Here is a 25676-nt window from a genome sequence, read left to right as displayed (position 1 = left end):
CTGCACTAGTCTCATTGGCCTCTTGTCATTGCTTGCATAATAAGTTTGTTCCTGTACTTGGAGCATTCCTTCCCCAGATGGCATATTCCTCAGCTGCATTTGCGTCTTTGCTCAAAATTTGTTTTCTTAGGCCTTGCATGATCTCTTCTACCAAAAAATAATCCCACTCCTATCCATCATTCTGTATCCTCTTTCGTTTTCTTCGTATTTCTTAATTGCTTTATCATATATCTGCTCATTTGTCTGTCACTCTCCTCCATGAGATCCACAGGAGCAGAAATTTTTCTCCTTCCTTGTTTACTGCTGTTTCCTGGTTATTTAGAATAGTTGGTAGCATGTAGTGGGCTCTCAATTAATATTTGTTAAATGAAGGAATACTGTATTTTGAGAAAACTGAAAATATTTCGTATGAAAAAATCCTTATTTTTTCACCATGTCTCTTATATTTATTTGTTGATTTATAAGTTTTTGGACATATATCGTTTAATAAAACTGGTATATTGAAATTAAGGAACAGTGTAACATGTTTAATTGAAAACTACAATTAGTTGAAACTAATAAATGAATAACACATAAGAATTAAGATTATTAAGTATTTACACAAGTATGTATGCAAAAAAAATTGACAGAGAAAAGGACTGTGATTAATATATAAAGTTATTTATTGGAACTGTTGTGGACTTTTGGAAGAACTGACTACTTCCTAAATTAATTTAGCATCTTTTAAAGAAAAAGCTCTTGATTTTACCGGAAGTGAAGACTTGGACTTTTCAAATCATGTAGGTCTATATGATGTTGGATTAAATAACCTTTTTGTATCACACAATTTCAGAGGTATAAAATGAATCAATACTAGTAGAACCCATCTCATAAATATTGAATGAGCTATAAGTATGTAAAGCGCTAGGGGTATATCTGGCACATAGTAAACAAAAAAAATTTAGCTGTCATCACTATCTCATCATTATTTAGGGAAATTTCATGTGCTTGTGAGATTTTCCAAAGTTTCTGGGTAGCTTAGTTTCTAAAGTTCTAGGTAGCTCCAAACATAAATCCCTGTGTCTTGAGTCAATGTTTTTCAATTTGTATATGTAAATTAAGGATTGTTAGACATACATCAACTCTTTTGCCTAAACAGAAGTGAGGTAGACTAGAGGTTTGATTATCTAAATGATGATAGAGGGCCAAAAAGAATTATTTTGCGGAATATCTAATTCATCCTTAGGATTTCATTTGCAAACATGTCAGCACATAGATAAATTGAATTTTCTTTAAAGTAGCTAGCAATCTTGCTTACTTTTTATGACTTAATCATATCAGATAGCTTTCCTATAATGAAATCTTATGAGAGAAACTGGATTGATATGACTGCTATTTTTCACTTATTTGACCACTATGAAAGAGCCTTTTATAGTAAAATGTAAAAAGTCTTAAAAAAATTTTAATACCTGCTTGTATTGTTTTCTCTTCTTTCTGCTTGATGTTTCCTTATAAAATATGTACCAGTTTGAAAGTTGATAATGGATTTTATGTACAGATAGGCTTGTGACAGTTTGTCAGTTGTCTGATAAAATAATTTGTTTGCGTTATTGATGTGTCACATGATTTGAATGTTTATAAATATAAGTAGAAATTTTAAAAGACAAAGTAAATGATGAGCATGTGCCTTCATTTGGCAATTTTCACCTTTTTAGCTTCACCTCTTATCTTTACCACCTAACTTTAGGCACAAGGAGCTACTTGTAGTTTCCCAAAGTTGCCATTTAAATTTACACAACAATAGTAGAAACAGAATGATTTAAATCTCAGCTCTGCCATATACAACTTGTGTTATCTTAAGCAAGTAATTACCCTCTCTAAATCATGGTTTCCTCATCATAAAGTGGAGATAAAGTAGGACCTCCCATAAAGGTCTTATTGAAAGTAGTAAATGAGATAATGCATGTGAAGTGTTTTTGTGAGCTATTATTCTTTTTGGTATTCCTATTCTTATTCTGATAGTTTTTCTTATTCTGATGAAATTCATCCTCTCATTTCTCCTCTCACATCAGACTGGTGAATCGTTATCTCAAGTGCCAATGTGATGATAATAATGATTAAAAAGGACAAGTTTATCATCTGTTAGTCTTAACTGTTACCTCTTTCTAGATGCTTCCGTACATGGTCTGTCTGATCTAGTCCATGCTTCTCAGTTCTTCTTATGGGTTAGTCTCAGTCTTCTCTTTCCCTGGTGGTCTGGAAAACTGTTTGTTCTATTTTTGTTTGGCTAATTTTTCTTCTTTCTTCTGATCTCAGCTTAAGTGCTAAAATCTCAGAATGTTTGCCTGTGCAGCACCCACTTCCTGCCATTCTTCTTCCATCCCTCACTATCTTCCCATCATCTCTGCTCGTGTTATGTACTCTTAGAACGTCCAGGACTTTTCTTTCCCTCACATTTATCGCAATCGTAATTAGTTATTTCTATAATTACTCATTTAATGTTGGCACCCTTGCCTAGATCATTTCTATGAGGTCCTGCAGGGGACCCTGTCTGTTGAATTCACGTCTGTGTTCTTAGTTCCTGCCACAGTGCCCAGCATAGTAGTTGCTCAGTAAGCATTTGCTGAGTTAATGAAAATCCCGTTTCCATTGCCCAACTACCTGTTGAATTAACCATTCAGTAATGTTAATACTGAAGTTTGTGCACAAATTTTTAATTTTACTTGTCACATACTATTGAATTCTTTATTTGTATTTTTTTCCCTGTTAGGCTCTGAGTTTCTATGAGTTTTTATGAGGATGCAGTTTGTGTTTTATACATCTTTTTATTCAAAAGCCTAACAGAGTGCTTGGCACTGGAAATTTTATTTTTCAGTGAATGTTTATTAATGAAAATATACTTTTAAAGTAGGATTAGCAAATGTAAAATTTTACAGATATAAGAATTCAAACTGGAATTACCAGCAAATGCTACCAGTTTAAATTACATACTGAGTGGGAGACAATATATGATATCTATCTGCATGAAGGAGGGTAGTACGGAAAATATGTAAATTAGTGTATATTAGTCTAAAAAATGCATTAGCTGATGGTGAACATTTGAATGTTTATTTTCTTGATTGGATATTCTACTGTAACATTCTTTTTTATATAATTAATGCTTTTTCTCTAAGAAAATTTAGAAATTTTGTATCCTGCTTTTGTCAGCAGATTTATGTGAGCATTTTTTCTCACTTCATTAAATGTTTTTACAACATGATTTTAATAGGAGCATAGCTTTTCATCTTATGAGTTTACCATAATTTTTCAGTAATGATTTTGTTGAATAATTATATTAACAATTTTTTAGTATTATACATAATACTCAGTGAACATTCTGCAAACATTTTTGTGTTCATATCTGCTTTTGCCTTAGAATTTTAAAAGTAGAATTACTGGGTTAAAGGGTGCACACATTTGTCATACTGTTCATGTTACAAATTATTACCTATCGTCCTCCAAAAGTATTGTACTTGTTAACATTTCTAACAATAATGAGAGTGAATTTAGGCTTAAATTTAGGCTCTACTGTATTGCATATTTTAATTTTAAAAAAACCTTGTCAGTTTGAGTTAAAAAAAAGTGATAATTTGACCTTATTTGATTACTGGTGAGGCCACATATATTTTATGTTTCTTGGCCATTTGTACTTCTTCCATAAATTGTTTGCATTTTTTGCTCATTTTTCTATTGGAGTGTTCTAACTGGTCATAATATTGTTCTAATATTTTAATATCTTAATTTTCGTTAAGTAATTTGTTTATTGAAGATGCTTTAAGTTGAAAAAGTCTTGTACATTTCAATAATATACAGTCATGTGCCGCATAACGATGTTTCAGTCAATGACAGACCACGTATATGACAGTAGTCCCTTAAGGTTAGGACTATATAGCCTAGGTGTGTAGTAGGCTATGCCATCTAGGTTTGTGTAAAGTACTGTAGGGGAGGAAGAAGCTTTCCTCTACCCTCCTAGGTTCTCTGGCTGGTCTAAGAATTAAATTGACTTGAGACAGGTTAACAGCAGAAAAACAAACAAAAGTGTAATACATATATACATGGGAGAAACCTGGGAAAATGGAGTAACTCGCCAGAATGGCTGAAGCCTTCACCTTAAATACCATCCTCAGCTAAAGACAAAAGATATTCGGGGTAGGGAGAGTCAGGGACTTCAAAGGGAAGGAAGGCAATTCACAGGTAGGTGAAAAGGAGCAAATGTTTGGAAAACAGGTATTTCTCTAGCCACACAGAAACAGAAGAACACAGGGACACCCAACAAACAGACTTTTCTAGGTTCCTCCTTGACCACCACCTAGTTCATGTTATGCTAAGGTGATAGCTCTCTTCCTGAGACGGATTTTTTTAATCTGAATTCTTTTAGGCGGGTAGGGGGGAGGTAACAAGAACAACTCTCTGAGTCTTTTTTTTTTCTTAAAAATAATCAATCTAAAATAATCCTTGTGTTAAAGAGATGTATTTTGGGGTGGCAGATTTTGTCCCGCTTCACACTTTATGATGTTCACAAAATAACGAAATGGGCTAATGATGCCTTTCTCAGAACGTATCCCCATCGTTAAACGACACATGACAGTAGTCGTATTTAAATAATTAGTAGTTTAATTCCATTTTAAGTTCTCACATAGTAGAACCTGTTTGATTTTTGTAAGTAGTATTAAGTTTTCTTTGAAACTTTCTTAAAGAAGCTTTATTTTGTAAACTAGGAGCCTTTTGTGGCAGATGAGTACATTGAACGTCTTGTATGGAGAACCCCAGGAGGAGGCTCTAGAGGGGGACCTGAAGCTTTTGACCCTAAAAGGTGAAGTAAAGATGTTTTCTTCAAAGACACAATCTAGTACAAATTTGTGTTTGGAGTAGAGGTGACTGCTGGAATTCCTCTCAGTGTTCATGTAAAGGGATTTTAGTTAACAATTGGCCAGTAAAAGACGCAAGCATTAGAAATTTGGGATTGATTTTTTTCCTCTTACATTTGTTTTATTTTAGAGGAGGACTTTAACTGATATGAGGGGAGGGATTTTATTGCACTATAAGAATTTAATTCTTTCTCCAGTTAGTAATAAATTAGAAAAGGTTGGTTACATTGCTAACATAATAACATGTTGAGTATGTTGTTTTAAGTATAGTTGTAAATCAGGGGAACAGAAAGTCACTGTGCCTTGGAATGCACAATATTATTTTTATATAGTACATTTACTTTTTTGACTGTTTCTATAAAATTGTTGTCTATTCTGGGGGTTAATGGAGATTCTGGGTGATTTTCATTCACGTCAGAGATGATCCCTAATAAGACACTGTAGAGAAAATTTACATGATCATCCCTACTTCAAGGAATGCTCATTGATATTTTATTTACAATTATAAGTAAATTGGTCAGTTCTTAATGATTGATCCTGGATGGATTGATACATACTCTAATTTTCCTCTATTAGGTTATTAGAAGAATTTGTAAATCATATTCAAGAACTCCAGATAATGGATGAAAGGATTCAAAGGAAAGTAGAGAAACTAGAGCAACAGTGTCAGAAAGAAGCCAAGGAATTTGCCAAGAAGGTACAAGAGCTCCAGAAAAGCAATCAGGTAAACATTTAGCTAAGCAATGAATAGTTTGTATAGGCTATAATATTTTTATTTCCTTCCATTTTTAAGTTCTTGAAAAAAGTCTAGTCAAATGATAGTAGCTATTGCAGTTTCTCTCTACTGCTCCCATCCCATGGGATAAAAATGTTAATCATCATCAGGAACTCTTGGCACTGGCTTGCTACTGAGCTTTGGTGTGGGATTGCAGTACTCCCTTCTTAGGATGTGTTGGTATCTGGTACAGTGTGGTCCTTGCTTCTCCTCTAACAATGCAAACTTTCAAGAATGACACTTCAGCAGACCTCTATTTTAGGGCCTCATTATTAGCTTGGATATTTAGGTAGTCATTTGCATTCTCATTTAATCATGAAACGAAGTAATACTAGACCAACTATTGCCTGGATCAGGTTTTTCCCCAGAGGAAACCTGGTCTGAGAAGTTTCACAAAAGTCATGAGGTGTGTGCCCCAATGAGAATTCTAGTGTAACTGTGGGAAAAGCAGATGTGGAACTCTTTCAGAGTAAAACAAAGTCTCTAGATTGGCTCTGGAGTAAGTAGGGCAAGCTTCTTAGCCATTGTTAGGCCTTAGACTTAATCTGGAACCTCTAAATCCAGTTGACAGCCTGGGCCTGATCTGAAACTTGATTGTCCTTGTAAGTGTAGCTTGAGGAGCATCGCTTAGCATTGCTGCTTCCCAGGGGCTGTTAGTTCTTTTAGTGTTAGAGATTAGCAACCAATTTCTGCTCAAATTTCATTTGTTTAGATTCCTTCACTTAAGCATATATGGCTGTGAGAAAATAATTAATAAAGTCAGTAATTTACAGAAGATAATGTATTTTTAATTAGTAAAGATGATAGATTCCAAATACTTGTAATGCAGTTTTCCCTTGGTGGTAGTAATAGTATTAATAGTTAATCTAGGGGCTGGCCTGGTGGCATAGTAGTTAAATTCGTGTATTTCATTTCGGTGGCCTGGGGTCCGTGGATTCGGATCCTGGGTATGGATCTGTGCACTGCTCATCAGGCCATGCTCTGATGGCGTCCCACATACAAGAACTAGAAGGACTTACAACTAGAATATACAACTATGTCCTGGGGCTTTGGGGAGGGGGAAAACAAAAAAAGGAAATTTGGCAACAGATCTTAGCTCAGGCCCAATTTTCCTCACCAAAAAAAGAAGCCTCCAGGGTACCGGCCTGGTGGCACAGCGGTTAAGTTCACATGTTCCGCCTCAGCAGCCTGGGGTTTGCCAGTTCAGATCCCGGGTGCAGACCTACGCACTGATTATCAAGCTGTGCTGTGGCAGGTGTCCCACATATATAGTAGAGGAAGGTGGGCACAGATGTTAGCTCAGGGCCAGTCTTCCTCAGCAAAAAGTGGAGGATTGCCAGCACATGTTAGCTCAGGGCTAATCTTCCTTAAACAAAAAAAAAAGTGTGCAGAAAAAAAAGTTAATCTAGCAAGTTCTGGAGCGAGTCTGCTCTGCCACTTATTAGCTGTGTAATCTCAAGCAACTTAACCTCTGTGTGCCTCAGTTTTTCCATCTATAAAATGGGTCATTGTAAGGATTAAATAAGTAAATACATGTAATATGTTTAGAAGAGTGTCTAGCACAGAGGAAGTCCTTAGTAAATGTTTGCAGCTTTTTCCCCCTCAATTTAAGGATAAAACAAAAGTGTAATACTGAATTATCAGTAATTTTGTTAATGGCAATTGTAAGGCATTTGTTGTATGTGATTTTCGTCTACCACAGGACAGCCAGTATACCCAGGGAAAAGGGGAAGAATATTCTAGGAAGTAATGTACCTTTGCCTCAGAGGAATAATTGTTACAGTCTTTTCTGTTTTCAAGACTAGGAAAAAATCATTTTCCCTTATTTATAATACTAGTATTGCCGTTTAAATATTTAAAGAAAATGTTATATAATTTATTTTTAAATAGAGTCTTTTACTTCTGACATATTTTTGACTCAGTATAGTAGTAAATGAGTTGTTCAGATTACTGGTCCCTTTGATACTTAGTTCTTTGTTTTCAGAATCATTATTTAGGACTAAATGGTACTGGGAACTTTGTTAAATAGGATGACTAGTAAGTAGCCTTGCTGTTCTGTTGATTAACATACAGGTGTCCCACATATATAGTAGAGGAAGGTGGGCACAGATGTTAGCTCAGGGCCAGTCTTCCTCAGCAAAAAGTGGAGGATTGCCAGCACATGTTAGCTCAGGGCTAATCTTCCTTAAACAAAAAAATGTAATTATTTTAATAGTTAAAGGTGTAAAAGTCTGCAGCTTGGTTCAAAGGTTTTTAGATCATGCAGTGCTAACGGGCTTGCATTGTTTTTGTGGATCACCTCGTACATAACTTCTATGGCATCTTTAATTACCTAAGTTAGAGAGTAGTGATGAGATTGGTGGTTTCGTTTTCATATGAATTAACTCATAAACATTCTCTGGTTGTATTTTATGCTTATGTACATTTTTCCTAGGTTGCCTTCCAACATTTCCAAGAACTGGATGAGCACATCAGTTATGTAGCAACCAAGGTCTGTCACCTTGGAGACCAGTTGGAGGGGGTCAACACACCCAGACAACGGGCAGTGGAGGCTCAGAAATTGATGAAATACTTTAATGAATTTCTAGATGGAGAATTGAAATCTGATGTTTTTACAAATTCTGAAAAGGTAAGCACTGTCAGAAGGATAAAAGCAAATTACAGCATTAATAATGATAACCTAATTACGAACTACAGTTATTACGTTTCAGAGTTAGACTTCAAATCATTGAGTAGCTGACTTATTAAAAATTTTTATTGCTCTGATATGTAAATTAGCACACTTGCCTGCAGCTTGCTGGTCAAGTGTTTATATTCAAATTTTTAATTCAATTGCCATTTTTATTTATGAAATTATGTGTGGTTTAGAAATGGCCGAGGTAATTTTGTTGATAAACTTTTCTTTTCCATAATTGACTTTTAATATTATCAGAATTTAATAGTTACGTGCCATTGGGTAAGGGGGTGGTCTGACCTAAATCCATGATAAGCTGCAGTATCTTTCTGTACAAGGAATTCAGAGCTTCTAGTTTTTATTACTTAAATAAAGATCTCCTCTGAAGAATTACAGCATAGTTTGGACAAAAGAGAATTGAAAAATCTGAATTAATCCTTTTTGTAGCACACGTCATGTAGTCCTGGTCCAAGGGTACATGGTATTGGCTGCCCTATAATCTTTTGAAAGAAGGTTTTAGCTTACTTTCTTCCCCTTGGGGGAAAAAAATCAAAATACATGAAAAAATAGACACTAATGGATGCACGTGGTAGCATTGTCCACTAATATATTAAGTACAGTCTTCCTGAATTATTCCGAGGCTACTCTCCATGGAATATCTCAGTGGAATGTTAAAAGCTAAGTATTGTTGAAGTTCATTTTGAATTAAGCAACACGTTCTTTGTGAGTAGGAACTATATAGCTATAGAATTTATAATTTTTAGAGATCTTTGAAAAAATGGTTACATATGCATAGATAATTCCTCTAAAGAAAGACAGTATTTTAAAGAATGAGTTTCAGGAATTATATTTGTAGTATAAAGTAGAACTGATAAGATTAGCATCAAGAACATTATCATGCTTAAACACTTGTAAAACACTGGCAATATCTAGCTTTCATACCTGTGATTTTTATGTATAGCAGTGTGTATATATTACACAAAGCTTGAACACTGAACTGTTGTTCAGGACAATTATGGAGTGCTTTTCTGTTTCCTAAATATCAACATACATGTAATATATTATAAAAGAATATATAATATGAAAATGTTTTACATATGGAAAAATTGTGTACAATTCAAGTCTTATGCCTCGGATTACCTTGCATTATACCTGTTGGATTCTATATTTATGTTTATGCTCTCTTATAAGCAAAAGGCAGGTATTTTAGCTAATGTGATTTGGCCTGTTTATTTGAATACAGTTCAAGGCAGCCATTTAGAATCTAGAGAAAAATAAATATTTTTAAATTGACTGATTACACATATTTTTAACCTTATTTGTATGGTTTGTAATGTTTTGCATTATGAAATTGTGTTCTTTATACTTTTTAAACATTTGAATTATCCTCAAGTAATTATGTAGTTTTTGGTGTTACTATTGTCTCTTAATTTTTGAGGTTTTAATTGAAAGAAAATAATCTTCATATTCTTGCCAGTTCATTCGCTTGGTCAGTCAGCTGTCTGTAATTTTTGAGGAGTAGGGGTAGACTAACTGTTTAAGCTATTTCCTCTTATTTTCTCTCCTTTGCTTCACTCTCTTCTGTATCCCATTTTCTTTCATCTTGTGTGTTTCCTTTTTCTTGTACTTTATTCCTTTCTTCCCCAGTTGTCTTGTTTTTCCTCTCATGTCTCCTGTAAGGTTTGGGTTACTGTTTGCTGATTGTGAAGCATTATTTTTGGCCTGGCACCATCACAGTTAACTACACTTAGCAACTCATATATGGCATTAGATTACTAATTATCAGATAAACTTCTGGCTCTCTCAATTTTTGCACTCTGTACCAGCCACCTTCCCAATGGAAAGAATAGGAAAATCACCCACACGGTTAGGGAGGTGTATGATTGTGGAAGGAATTAGAATAGGATAAGATATCAACAAATCTTATTCCTTTCCAGGGGTAAGATATCAACATGTGTTATTCCTTTTTCTTCTTGCTTCATAATCATTTTTGTTTTTTTAACCTTTACTTTTCAGAATCTTCTAATTTTCTTCCCTGGAAAAAACGTATTTTATATCCATATGCTATATTCTCTCTTATCCCTGCCTTACCAAATCTGTTAGTTGTTTGTCTGCCTAGAATTGCAGCTTATTATTGTTCATGTAGGTAACGCCTGGTGATTCCGATTATCTTTAACACTGTTTGTTGGCGTGGGTGGTCTCTCACCTCACCCGTAATGTCAGTAACAGATGTAAGCAAATTATTAGGTTGTGATTTTGACAGCTTCCGTATTTATTGTAGCAGTATATTTTAACTGATGGGTGACCTTAAGAGCTACTTGTGCTTTAAGCAATTTTTACAAAATAATTACCTGTGGGAGTTCAATAAAATCAAGTATTATTTACTGCTGTACTTCTTACTATGCTAAGTGAAATCTGCACACAGCACATAATGAGGACTGCTGTATCTTAGAAGAACACCAACGAAATCCTGATGGAAATATAGAGCTGACTGTGTACCGGGCTGGTCCTTTTTGGAGGGGTATTGATGAGGAGAAAAAGATGGACGCTGCTAGGATGACTAAGTGGCGTGGTGCAAAATGCAACTGCAGTGATACCTGTGCCCATGTGCAGCAGGATAGAGTGAGTGAGCGGTAACTGAAACTGACAATGACATGCTGACTGGGAGAGAAGAGGGAACTGGAGCAGAAATGCTATATTCGCTATCATTTGGCAACAACAATATTGTTTGGACCTGCTGTTGTTATCCACAGTGAATGATCCTAAAATCAGTTCCTGAAGGTGTGCCAAAATAAAACTCAGTACTTATTTGAAATTTTTTAAAAAGTAAACTTTATATAACTCCCCTACACATTAGTGTAAGTAAGCACAGTCAAATATTTGCAGTTGAAGAATTTTAGACCCTCTTGCCTAAGTCCATTAGTTCTACAACATGACTAAGTACACACATTTCTGTGCCAGTTTTTATTCAGGAGACTTCATATTAAACTTTATCGTTGTTTTTAGAACATGTTTCATAAATTAGTGTTCATTAAATGACAAGCATTTTTGTTGTTTTATTCACTTAGCATAAAGTGGGATATGTGCAGCAGTATGATCTGAATTATTTTCGTAAATCTTATATATCCTTTTTGGTTTCATAAACTCAGGACAGACTTACACTTCTGCTTTCAGCAAGCAATGATTCGAATTTTTTCAGAGTAAATTTGAACTGTAAGTTTCATTGTGAAGGTGTTGTGGCATAAAATCTCAAGATTTCAGTATCAGAAAGATGAATGTTTCTGTTTTATTGACTTCTTATTGCTGATACCCTAGATGTACTCCTGTTGCTCACAACGTTCTATTTGTTGTGGATTTTAAAAGAAAATTGTTTGGGTAGGGGGTCTGTGTGCATACATCGGAGGGAATATTACTATTTTTAAAGATAAATTATTTTTTGATATGCCTAAGGGGTTTTTTAATTACTGCTTTTATTTATTTTTTAATAGATAAAGGAGGCAGCAGACATCATTCAGAAGTTGCACCTAATCGCCCAGGAGTTACCTTTTGATAGGCAAGTTTATTTCTTAAGAGCTAATTTGGATATAGTGTAATTTATAGAATAAAATTGTATTTTCCCCTGTATGATCTTGCTCATTAATTCAACAAGAATTTATTGAGCACCTCCTTTGTACAAGGTACAGCATATAATAATTGATTGAAAATATATGGTCTTTTAATCTCTAAATTTAATGATATATGTTGAAATAATTTCAATCCTTTGTTTTTCTTCTGAAAAAAATTGGTGAAGGAGAATTTTGAAATTGACTGAAGTGAGATTTTTGAGTTTTCATTTTTTGAACTTTAATAACCAGGGTGGGAGGGGAGAGGGAAAGTTTAGACATGAGGCCATTCAGCTGCTTTTTCCTATCTCTAGATGAGAGTCCTTAAGCTTTTTGGAGTCTTGGATACCTTTGAAAAGCTGATGAAGCTATAAAGTTTCTTAAAAAAAAAATCTTATACACAATCTCTACAATTTCAGGCAGTTTTAGCCTCTTTAACCTGTCTACAGACTCCTCCCTAGGGACTTCTGGTTAGGAACCCCTGCTTTAGATGCACGGCTCTAGGGCCATTGCTAAGTCAGGTATTAATGGTTCCATCCTAAAAGAAACTTCACTGAGAAGGAAATTTTTTCATCATTTCCTAGTCCATGGAATGTCAGACTCTTTAATAAAATCTGGGTAGGAGTAGTTCCCCATGTAAATATCTGAAAGAAGTATGTCTTCCCATATAACAGACAAAGTATCTGTTATTCTTTTGGTAATGCTTGAAGATCCTCATGTACAGGTGGAATATAAATGTATTGCTATACTTAAAGCTTGACCATTAGGTCCCAAACATAGAGTGAGAGTGAATTTCCTACCCCTAAAATATATCTTATTTTGCTCTCAACTCCATATCATCATAAAGGATTAGCAGTAATGATTATCATTAATAATCTCCTACTTGCCTAGTATTATATGATTTTTAAAGTCACCCACAAAAACCTGTCTTTGACTTTATCTCATTTCAGAGTTGGACCATTTACTTAAATGGGTAAAATGGGTGGCTCACAATAAGTGCATGATAATTGTTGGCTACATCTTCCACCCCCTTTCCATCCTATTGTCCCCTACGTGTGTATACTCATCTTCTCCCACTTCTTAATTACAAACTTCTCTGACAGTTTTCTTTTAGCCTCTCTACCAAGCCTTGGAATTGAATATAGATCCTAATCAGATTTAATTTTTTCACAAAGAACAATATGGTCTTACATGCACTCTGTTATCCACCATGACGTTGATAGATCAATTTTGTATAACTCTCTAGATTTTTATTACCTTCTTCATCTTGTCTTTGGCATCTCTTTTGCCAGCCACTCTCTTCTTCCTTCAAACTGATTACATATGGTCTCTCAACATTAGTTTTCCATGATGTATATTCCCCCTTGATAGTTAAAATTTGAAAAAATTCTAGTGTATGGTAGTGTGTGATATTTTAGTTTCTGGATTTGCAAAAATTCAATGATTACTCTGCCAGGCACCTTGCTGGGTCTTTTTTATGGCTTCTATTTTATTTTTCTAGTTTTAAAATAACTCATTTGTATATACTTATTTTATCGTTTTTCTTTTAAATAGCAATAATGGAACTTTATATGAAAAAATCCCAACAGAAGGGGGAAATAGACAAATATCAAGTGAATTTAAATTCCAGTGAATATGAGTAGGGACAGTAACTCAGTATTGGGGCTGGCTGGGTTGTTAATGTCTAATATAGAACTCCTCCCTCCTTAATAAGGGAATTGGTTGTCCAATGTGAGTCTCCTAGCTGAGAACTAGCTACCCTACCTGAATTGCCCAAATTCAGTTTTGTTACCTGGCGTGTTTCCTGTCAGTACTTGCTCCCCTCTGGCTTTGTCTTTTTTTCTTTCTTTTTTTATGATGACCTTTAGTACTCGGGGTTCACATAGAACCCCAAACCCAGTTTCTTCTTTTATTAACATCTTACATTACTTTGGTACATTTGTTATAGCTAATGAACCTCATAATTGGTTTTTATCTTTCAGATTTTCAGAAGTAAAATCCAAAATTGCAAGTAAGTGGGATTCTATTTATTTAACAGTTTTGCATAGGTAATAAAACTACTTGCGTAAAGGAAAACAATAGTAAAAGCAGAGATAGGGAATAATGTCATCCCCCACCCCATCCCTGAGTTTGATTCCTCTTCCTTGAAACAACCATTACTAGTTTCTTGAGTATTCTTCCAGAGCATTCTATGGACATACAAGCATAGAAGAACATAAATCGTGTATATATGTATAGAATTTAGTTCTATCCCCATTTATTTTAAAATAATTGGTAGCATACTGTACAAATAGTTTTATACTTTGTGGTTTTAGTTTAACAATGTATCTTGGAGATTGTTTTGTATCCGTACATATATCTCTAAAGTAGGTTCTTTTTTTAAAAAGCTAAGGTCACATGAGCATTTCACTATGTATTTAATTCCTCACATGATCAGTTTGATTCTTGCCAATCTTTGGATTGGATTGTAGGCAGATCCTTCTAGGTTTCTGAAAAAGCCACTGTATTTGCAGGCTCCCATGGTTGCCTGAGTCCTGCTTTGGGGGGCCATTGCATAGAAGGTTTGAAGAACCATCTATTCCAAAAGTGTTAGAATAAAGATGACGTAGATAGTTGGACTTCCTGGAAATGTTTTTCATCACTATAGATTACTCCAAAGTTCAGGTATTCATTCAGAACCATAATAGCCTCAAGAACGTAGTGAATCAAATACCACAGATTGTTTAAAGGTGGAATTTGATGTTGAATCCACCATTGTTCATGGTGAAGGCATCTGAATTCAAGTAGAGTTCTGTAGTCCTCCTCACCCTTTTCTCAGCTTCAAGATTTTTCCTCTCTCTTGCTATCAGAAATGACATTGAGAAGGTTTTTCCCAGTCAGCTACTTTTTTAAGAAACAATGGTAAATGGCAGTCAGACTATGAGAGCTCATCTGTTTTACCAGTTGGGAAGATTTTTTTTGTCTTGGAAATAGAGATTTATATACCACAGTATATTGTAGGGGCTAAACTCACTGCCTGTAATCTCATATTGTTTTTTTAATTCTCTCAAAAGAAGGCTAGATCCGTAATCATTATATCTGTAAATAATTCATATACTTGTAGATAACTCGGATACTTTGTCTCATTGTAGCTGAATGACTGTCTTTTTATTTATAGGTAAATACCATGATTTAGAATGCCAACTGATTCAAGAGTTTACCAGTGCTCAAAGAAGAGGTGAAATCTCCAGAATGAGAGAAGTAGCAGCAGTTTTACTTCATTTTAAGGTAAATAGTGAAAATTAAAAATGAAGATTAGTCTTCAAGACTGTGGAGATTATATAAATTCTATATATTATAATCTCTGATTTTCCCCTATAGTTGTATGATTATATCACAGTGATAATTTTCCTTGTTTTGAATAATTTGAATGTATATTTCACATCTCTTTCCATAACTGATATTAAATTTTAGATGTTTTAATATTATTTAAATCAGTATTTTATATTCAATAATATTAATATCTTTATCGATGAATTTATACAGTTTGACATAGAAAATCATATTGTCTGTCTTCTTGGGTTAGTTATTTTTTTTTTTAGTCAAATATGTTATGAAATAGGTCAAAAGCAAGAAGACTTGACCTTATCTATTAGAATACAGTAACCAGAGAGTAGATGGAATATGACTAGTAATCCAGAGGCTCTCAGATGGTAATACAAAGGAATACTGTATTATGGAACTGTCTTCCTGGAATTTGAATTAGGGAGAGAATCCCTGTATTGCAGTGTATTTCTGCAAACGAAGTACTTGAAAAAACATAGTGCTTACTTCAGTCTTTCTTTATATTTGTATCAGATTAGGAAAATATAAGCCATTTGTTGAACTTTTCATTTAAATAACATATCTGAATCTGAATGAGTTTTGAGAATGACTGAAGACAATAGTGTACTTTGTGTTGCTTACCTTACTTGTTTTGAAGTATGATTTGTTAATAGGGGAAAAAATCTCATTGTAGTGGGCTTATGACAGATTATTTTGTTTAAACACATTCTATTAAAATGGATTCAGTTTTAGAAGTAAATTTCCAGAGTGCCGGTTAAATGCAGCTCTGTGTAGATTCTTGCAAGGGAAGGCAAGTGCTTTGAATGTGAGAGAGAAAAGAAAGAAATATATATACATAAAACTTTTTCTCAAGACCTCGAATCTGTGTATATGTGTGTGTGTGTGTGAAATGTATGTGCATGTTTTAGAGTTGAAGGAGGTGGCTAGGTGATCATGGGGCAAAATGGCTGTAAAGAACTCAGTTATGCTTTAGTTTTTTTCTGTCAGTCTCAAGTCCTGCCAGGATATGAATTAGCTGATCAATTTGATAGAAATGTACTGGGAGAAGATAGTAGGTTATTGGTTTTCTACGGTTAATTTTATTTAAGTTCAACAACTCTTACTGTTGGCCATTCATTGGGATATAGACATAGCTTTATTATATGTAATATTTCTTTTATTGAGATTATGAGTATTATCATAATTGAACCAAACAGTGATATGTATTTCTTTCTTCTTCATAGGGTTATTCCCATTGTGTTGATGTTTATATAAAGCAGTGCCAGGAGGTAACATAACAGAACACTTTATTGATTTATTTTATGCTAATTTGTGTTAAAAACCATTTAAAATGTTGTGTAAAATGCCTCTGCTCTTTAGGGTGCTTACTTGAGAAGTGATATTTTTGAAGATGCAGCAATACTGTGTCAACGGGTGAACAAACAAGTTGGAGATATCTTCAGTAATCCAGAAACAGTCCTGGCTAAACTTATTCAAAATGTATTTGAAATCAAACTACAGGTAATTTTAAACAATGACTAAGTAGTTCTTAAGGCAATATGTGATTTTTTCCACTGTGTTTTAAAAGTTTTTTAAAATTTGGTTTGCTTATGTAATGCCCTTAGGAACAGTAATCTACTTATTCAGTGAAGGGAAAGGAATGACAGTGTCATGCTTTTTGAAAAATGTTTCTTGCTCATCCAGAAAAAAGGTGCTAATCACTAAGTCTCATCAGAGCACTTGTTTGAAATTTGTTGTAGCAGCAGCAGCAGTAACAGGTTGTAGTAGGGTAGCCTCAGGTTGTATTTATTCTGGGTCCTCACCTTGACTAATAGATGGCATTTGTGAAATTGGACAAGAATTACAAGTGCAGTCTTTAGAATTTTTTATAATATGATACTAACATGAAAAGAAGAAATACAGGAATTTAACTTACAGCCTTGGCTCCCATAGAAGTATACCTTATGGCAACATTTCCTAAACTATGTGTGGCCCTGGATTAAGCAACATTAAATAAGTTTTTAAAACATGATTTAGGGCTTGTAATAGCCTTTAAAGGTACTAATATGTATTGTGATTCTCTAGAACTGGGGGTATAATGTACAGTACTCTAAAACTGGGAAGTTTTAGAGTAATACCTGTTAATGTCTTGGGACACTAGTGTTACCAGACCACAGTTTGAGAAAACCTGCTTTAAGGAATTGACTCTATTGGTTAGCCTCAGCTTTTGTTTTTTGATTTTTTTTTAAATGTATTTCATGAGGGATGAAAGGCCAATTTCAAGAGAAAAGATATTTTCAAATTCTTAATACTTATTCCCAAAACTGATAGAGATGTACAAGTAAATATGAGAAGCGATAAAAACTAAAAACCTATTTTCTTGTTTTTTTATATTGGTCTATTTTCTGTGCATTGCCTTTCCCATTGGATTTTAAGTCAGAACAGTTCAAGAATGTGCAGAAATTTTAGAGAAAAAAAATCTTGACGATATAATTTAGTATTTACTTAATTGACAAAATGTTGACTTTTCTTTTTTAGAGTTTTGTGAAAGACCAGTTAGAAGAATGTAGGAAGTTCGATGCAGAGCAGTATCTCAAAAATCTCTATGATTTATATACAAGGTATATTTTTAATTATTAGAAAATAATAACATCTCATATTTCTTTTTTTAATGTAAAATGGGGAAATATTCAGGTGTTTTTGAGTAACAGTTTGTCAGATAACAATATACCCTTTACCATTAAATGCTTGGCTCTCTAGAGTAGTAGTGTACAAGAGCAGCATTCTTAGTACACCAAGTTAAGGAATTGGACATTACGCTTTATATTAATGTAAATTAAGGAAACATAAAACTTTGTTTACCTTGATTAAACTAAGACTGGAGAATTTTGTTTCTGATTTTAATTGTAAGCTAGTTCACTATTCTTTAGTTTTTTTCCTCTAAGAACTAGTATAACTGCACTTACTTTCAGTTAAAACTTTAGAAATTGAAAAAGGAAGTGACAAATTCTTAACAAATGACAATTTCAGCCTTAAGTCTGTTTTGAGAATTTATCTTGTGCTTTTGTAAATGACATCGTCACATTTAGAAATATTATATCAGAAGCTTCATATGGAGTTTTTTTCCCAACCCTATTGCTATTCCTTAGTGTTATTTTGGGAGGAGGGTTTTCAAAAGCAATCATAGTCAGAAAGTCCATCTCAACAACAACACTATTGTGAGCCTATCTTTAACAATGGGGAAAAGAAAATTAGAGGAAAGTCCACATGGACAAACACAGAAGAGAATGAACGGATCTCTCAGTATTCTGACTTGAGTACCTTGCCGTCAATGGCATTAGAGCATGCTTGAAGCCTTTCCGCCACTGTTGCCATTTCTAGACTGGTTGGTTGCCTCGGTTTCCTCTCCTAAGTCATCCCTAGGAGTTGATGGCAGTTTTGAAAACTGTACTATTGTTTGTAATATCCATTCTACTTCATATATAACCCTAAACAGCTGCTCTCTGCATTCTAAGTACCTCCCCAAGGTTTAAGAAATGGTGCTTTAACATAAGTTATTAAAGTCACAGTGTAAAAATATGTATTCCTTAGTATTGTTACTATGCCTAAAATATACATTAATCTTTTTTTCCCCCCTTTCCATGAAAAGAACCACAAATCTTTCCAGCAAGTTGATGGAGTTTAACTTAGGTACTGATAAACAGACTTTCTTGTCTAAGCTTATCAAATCCATTTTCATTTCCTATTTGGAGAACTATATTGAGGTGGAGACTGGATATTTGAAAAGCAGAAGTGCTATGATCCTGCAGCGCTATTATGATTCAAAAAACCATCAAAAGAGATCGATTGGCACAGGAGGGTGAGTGTTTTTGTTAAATGTTGTAGTTAAAACTAAGGATATTAAGAACTTTATTATATTTGGACAAACTGGTCAAATATTGACAGTCATTGGAATTTTTTATAAAGAACTCTTTTAGTCCAGTTTACACCATTGATCAATTCCTTGAACCATATGTTGAAATGACCTAACATAGCATGATTAAAAATGTAAAGCAGAATACAAGTACTGTAAAGAATTCTGCAGTTTTTTAATCAGACTGAGTATATTATTCTAGGCTATTGACTAAGAAGCACGTCATTTTTTGTTGTTGTTGCAGATGTGATAAAAACAGTAAATAGTTCACAATTTAGGTACCCTGAGCTTTTCAATGGTTTGGGCAGAAAATTATTTAATTAATACCTTAAAACCTGCAGTTACTCACATACTAGAAGAAAATGACTTGCTGTAAGAATTGGTGGCACCTCAGTTATCCAGATCTCAACCATCTGGAACCCAGTTGATTCTAGGGTGAAGCAGAATGACTTCTGTGGAATCATGCAGTCAGAGTCCACAGTCTACATACATACACACTCAAATCAGTTTCTTGTTTTTCAGTTTGTCGTATATTAAATAATGACTAGGAAGAGGTTAGAATTAGGAAGAAAAGGTGACATCTGAAAGGCAGTAGCAAGTAAAGGAAGAAAAAACTAAAGAATTAAAAAATTAAAATTAGAATTAGAATTTTAAGAAAAATTAGTTCGGGGCTGGCCCCGTGGCTGAGTGGTTGAGTTCGCGTGCTCCACTGCAGGCGGCCCAGTGTTTCGTTGGTTCGAATCCTGGGCATGGACATGGCACTGCTCATCAAACCACGCTGAGGCAGCGTCCCACATGCCACAACTAGAAGGACCCACAACGAAGAATATACAACTGTGTACCGGAGGGCTTTGGGGAGAAAAAGGAAAAAATAAAATCTTTAAAAGAAAAAAATTAGTTCACAGTATTCTGGGTCTATGTATTCTGGGAGCAAAAAAAAAAATCTAACCTTCTAAAGGTACCATATAGTAAATGTTCAAAGTGACCCCCCAGTCTTTAAGAAAAGCTAAATTGTATTTACTATATCTTGTTTAGTAATAATGATGACGTGCAATATGTTTAAATGGTTAAATATATTTAAAAAACATTGAAATTTTAAAGTTTATTTTAAGCAGAACAATTTAGTTATCTGGAATATTAATTCATTTGGAATAGCCAACTTCTTAAGGAAACCAAACAAGGAGTTTTGGGCTGTTGAGTCAGAAATTTAGATCTGAAAGAGATCATAACTCCAGATCTACTAATTTTTCAGATGAAAGTCTTCTGGTTGGAGATTAAGGCTTGCTTCAGTTTACAAAACTAATTATTAGAATTACAACTTTTTTTTTTTTTTTTAAAGATTTTATTTTTTCCTTTTTCTCCTCAAAGCACCCCCGGTACATAGTTGTATATTCTTCGTTGTGGGTCCTTCTAGTTGTGGTATGTGGGACGCCGCCTCAGCGTGGTTTGATGAGCAGTGTCATGTCCGCGCCCAGGATTCGAACCAACGAAACACTGGGCCGCCTGCAGCGGAGCGCGCGAACTTAACCACTTGGCCACGGGGCCAGCCCCTAGAATTACAACTTTTGAGTCTTCTGGCTTTGGTCCATTTTTTGTTCATGTATACTAAATTTGAGAGTACTTGAAATTGAAATCTGTGTATAATAAAGTGGGTTTTTTTTCATTTGTCGATATGATACACTAGTATTCAAGATTTGAAAGAGAGAATTAGACAACGTACCAACTTACCACTGGGGCCAAGTATCGATACTCATGGGGAAACTTTCCTATCCCAAGAAGTGGTGGTTAATCTTTTACAAGAAACGAAACAAGCCTTTGAAAGATGTCATAGGGTAAGAGTAATTGTAAATTTATTTTATGTGTATATACTTGTGTATTTTAATTCTTGCTTTATTTGTACTAAGATAGAAATCTGCTCTCTGGTTAGGAACAACTTTTTTGTAATAAAAAAGATAGGATTTTTGTTTTGGGAAACGGAATTATTTTAAAATTATTTACAAGTATATTTTAATATAATTTTAAAGTTCAGCATACCAAATTTTTCTTTTATAGGATATTAAGTCAAGATAGAAAAGGGAGGGTTAAACCTATCTCATAAAGAGCATTAGGGAGAGAAGGATGTTTTGAGAACAGACGTGCCAGAGAAAAAGAATGAAAGGTTGACTCCATTAAAATTTAGAATTTCTGTCCAACAAACACACTTTAACAAAGTAAACAAATAAGTCACAGGCTGTGAGAAGGTATTTGTAACCAATATTACTAGCAGGTTATATAAAACAAATGATAATGGCTGATAATTATAGAGCACATACTAGTTCTAGACACTCTTCTGAGCACTTTAGGTATATTTTAACTCATTTAATTATCCTAACAATCCTGTGAAGTTGTTATTTCTGTTTTACAGATAAAGAAACTGAGATACATACTTCTTAAGTAGTGGAATTGAGAGTTGAAGCAGTCTTAATTTTTTATTTGTATTGTTGTATATGGTCTATATATTTATATTGATGGACAGAAAATCAATATGAATTATAAATATAAATCAATAGGAGACAAATCAAAGGCTACACAAAAGCAAATATGGAAAATGTAAATTACCAATAAGATATTCAATCTCACTAATAGGGAAATGAAACTTAATTAGGGAAAATACTATCTCATTCTCATTAGATTGGCAAAAATTAAGAAATCTGATGATACCAAGTGTTGGTAAGGATGTGAAGCAATAGAAATTCTCATATACTGCCAGTGGAATTAAAAATTGGTGTAGTTCCTTTGGAGAGTAATTTGGCAATTCCTTAGAGAAACTCAGTAGGAGCACTTGACATGTCTAACATCATAGCAGCATTGTCACGGTGAAAAATTACAAACAAGTTAAATGTACCTCAGGAAGAGAATTGATAAACTAACCTTGTTCTTACACTAGGAAGCTATACAGCCATTTAAATGACTAAGCTAAGTTACATATATCAACGTGAGTGAGTCTCAGAAATACAATGTTGAGTGAAAAGAGCGAGATAGGAAAAAATATATTCAGTATAATTCTACTATATAAAGTTCTAAAAAAATAAAACAGTGTATTTTTTAGGGATGTGCACAAGCACAGTATGATAAATTCAGAGTAATGACTGCCTTGAGGGAGGAGTACCCAGGGGACTTTACCCATATTTATAATATTGGACTCCTACTCCCCCCAAAAAAGAAAAAACTGAAGTACATTTGGAAAAATGTTAAGATATGACACATCTGGGTGGGCGATGGATATACTTTGTATGGTAATTTCTCTGCTTTTCTGTATGCTGGAAATATGTTAAAATATTTTTAAAGCCTCAAATCATCAAACATGAAGTTATCAAAATTTATCTTTTGAATCATAGCAACTAGCTCTAAATCATGACCTTCTGTCTGGAAAGTCGCAAAATTGAAATTCAGTTCAATTCACTGTGATCTAATTCAATAATCATTATCATGTATTTGCTTTGTACCAGCTGCCATGTTAGGCATTGAGGATATAAATATTAAGGCGTATACATTACTTTTGAAGAGTGTGGAGAAAGGAGGTAGACGTATAAAGAATTAGTGCAATGGAGGTATACACTGCTGGGACCAAAGAGGAAGCAACCAGCTGTGCCTGGTTAAGGCATTGGGGGAACAGAATTTATCAGGAAAGGTTTCAAAAAGAAGACATTTGAGGCAAGGATCTCGAAAGCTTAACAGGATATCTTCAAGATGATGATTCTGGCAGGCTGTTTCAGGCAGAGAGAATAGTACATGTACAAAGACATATACAGAGATCAATCACGCAGCATGAAATGCTTGAAATAAAAATGTACATGGGGAGAGTAATCAAAGGGGAGGTTAAAAAGCTAGACAAAAACTCTTTATTTAGTCTCATAAATTTCCCTCTAAGTTACTGCTTTAGCTGCCTACCACAAATTTTGTACCATGCTGAGAAATTTGGACTTGACCTCGTAGATGATGATGGAAGCTTTAAAAGATATTTAAAAAGGACAGTGTAATGAGCAGGTTGATTTTTTTCCTTTTTTAAAAAGTAACTTAGAAATATAATTGGCATTCAGTAAACTGCATATATAGTAAACTGCACAATTTGATAACTTTTATAAATTGTGTACATTTGTGAATTGTACCTTCAAGAAGTTGATTCATCTTCTAGAATTTTTTATAAATGGGATTATAGTATATTATAGTATGTGCATGTGTTTCTGGCTGCTTTGACTCAGCATAATTATTTTGAGATTCATCCATGTTATTGTGTGTATTAATTGGTATGTATCATTTTACTACTGAGTAGTATTTCATTGCATGAACATACCGCAATTTATCCATTTATCTATTGATGGACGTTTAGATTGGTTCCGGTGTTTGACTATTATGAACGAAGCTGCTGTGAACGTTCATGTATATGTCTTATGCAGATAAATGCTTTCATTTCTCTTGAGTATATAAGTATATAAATTATGACAGAGTCATAATGGTATTTCTAAGAAACTACCAAACTGTTTTCGAAAGTTACTGTTTCGTTTAACATTCCCACCAACTGTGTGAGAGTTCCATTTCCTCCATCTGCTGTTGAACATTTGATAGGATCAATCTTTTTAATTTTAGACAATCTAATAGGGTGTGTAGTGATACTTCATTATGGTTTTAGTTTGCATTTTCCTAATCACTAAGGATGTCGAGCATCTTTTCATGTGTTTATTTGCCATCCATATATGTTCTTTGGTGTATTTTTTGTGTATTGTGTGTAATTTTAAAATTAGGTTGTCTATTTTCTTATTTTTTGAAAATTCTGTACAGTCATGTGTCACTGGATGATGAGGATACTGAGAAATAAGTCAGTAGGTGGTTTTGTTGTGCGAACATCATAGAGCGTACTTACACAAACTTACATGGTATAGCTTACTACACACCTAGGCTATGTGATACTAATCTTATAGGGCCACCATTGTATGTGTGATCTATTGATGACTGAAATGTTAAACAGGCACATGACTGTATTCTAGTTAAAATTCATTTATCAGATATTTATACCTACAAATGTGATTTGCAGATGTCTTCTTTCAGCCTCTGGCTTGTCTTTTTAATCTCTTAACAGCATTTGAAGGAATAGAACTTGATTTTAATGAAATCCAATTTAACACTTTTCTGTTATGGGTAATGTTTTTGCTATCGTATATAAGAAATCTGTGTCTAACTCAAGATCACAAGAGATTTTCTAGTCTTGAATCAGGTAGTGTAAGTCCTCTGACATTTCCATAAACAGCATTTTGCATTTTTGTCTAAGTCTTAATGATGTTTGCTGGTTTCTGGGGAAAAAGTTTGGGATTTTATTGGGATTGCATTGAATCTATAGTTTTGTTGAGAATTGACATCTTAACAATATTGAATTTTCAGTCTATGAATACAGTATATCTCTCCATTTATTTAGATCTGTAATTTTTCTCAGCAGTTTTGTAATTTTTAGCATACAAGATTTATCCCTGAGTATTTAATATTTTTGTGCTATTTTAATATAATGTAAATGGTATTTTTTAATTTATGTTTTTGATACTTTCTTGTTAGTATATAGAAACAGTTGATTTTTATGTGTTGCTTTCGTACCTACAACCTAGCTAAACTCACTTATTAGTGCTAATAACTTTTTTAATAGGTTTCATAGGATTTTCTGTATAGACTATCATGTTGTCTGCCAATAAAGATTCCTTTCCAATATAGGTTCCTGTTATTTTGTTCTCTTGCCTTATTGCATTGATCAGAACCTCCAGCACAAAGTTGTGTAGAACTGGTGAGAGCAGACATCTTGCATTATTCTTGATCTTAAGAATGAGGTATTCAATCTTTCACTATTACGAATGATTCTAACTGTAGGTCTTTTCATAGATGCTCTTTATTGGAGTAAGAAAATTCGTTTATTCCTAGTTTTCTGAGTGTTTTATTGATTTTCCCAAAGAATAAGCTTTTGGTATCATTGATTTTTCTCTGTTTTTCTGTTTTGTGTTTCATCAGTTTACACTCTTTATTGCTTCTTTTCTTCTGCTTACTTGGGTTTCATTTGCCCTTCTTTTTCTAGTTTTTTACAATGGAAGCTGAGTTCATTGATTTGAGACCTTTCTTTTTTAATGTAAGCTTTTTTGTTGTTGTTGCTGTTGCTGAGGAAGATTCGCCCTGAGCTAACATCTGTTGCCAGTCTTCCTCTTTTTCCTTGAGGAAGATTCACCCTGAGCTAACAGCTATGCCAGTCTTCCTCTATTTGGTATGTGGGTCACTGCCACAGCATGGCTGCCAGTGAGTGGTGTAGGTCTGTGCCTGGGAACCAAACCCCGGCCACCAAAATGTAGTTCACCAAACTTAATCACTAGGCCACAGAGCCAGCGCCTCTAATATAGGCATTTAGTCTTATAAATTTCCCTCTAAGGTACTGCTTTAGCTACCTACCACAAATTTTGGTATGTTGTGTCTATTTTCATTCAGTTCAAAATATTTTAAAATTTCCCTTGGCCCA

At 34.1% G+C, this 25676-nt stretch overlaps 1 protein-coding gene across 1 annotated transcript in view; it reads left to right on the top strand.

The window, feature by feature from the left end:
• The window catches only part of EXOC5 (exocyst complex component 5), a 50863-nt gene that overhangs the window by 12522 nt on the left and 12665 nt on the right, over positions 1-25676 (top strand). Inside the window, exons 2-12 of the mRNA XM_014850721.3 lie at positions 4737-4831; positions 5463-5610; positions 8096-8290; positions 11824-11888; positions 13920-13948; positions 15095-15204; positions 16485-16529; positions 16621-16761; positions 17779-17861; positions 18890-19099; positions 20838-20985. Of these exons, the coding sequence (XP_014706207.1) occupies positions 4737-4831; positions 5463-5610; positions 8096-8290; positions 11824-11888; positions 13920-13948; positions 15095-15204; positions 16485-16529; positions 16621-16761; positions 17779-17861; positions 18890-19099; positions 20838-20985 (1269 nt within the window). The remainder of the gene's footprint in view (positions 1-4736; positions 4832-5462; positions 5611-8095; positions 8291-11823; positions 11889-13919; positions 13949-15094; positions 15205-16484; positions 16530-16620; positions 16762-17778; positions 17862-18889; positions 19100-20837; positions 20986-25676) is intronic.

This window comes from Equus asinus, chromosome 7 (genome assembly GCF_041296235.1).
Source record: "Equus asinus isolate D_3611 breed Donkey chromosome 7, EquAss-T2T_v2, whole genome shotgun sequence".
In the NCBI taxonomy this organism is placed as follows: Eukaryota; Metazoa; Chordata; class Mammalia; order Perissodactyla; family Equidae; genus Equus; species Equus asinus.
Note: the sequence above shows the minus strand (reverse complement) of the source record. Positions and strands in the feature narration are given on the sequence as shown.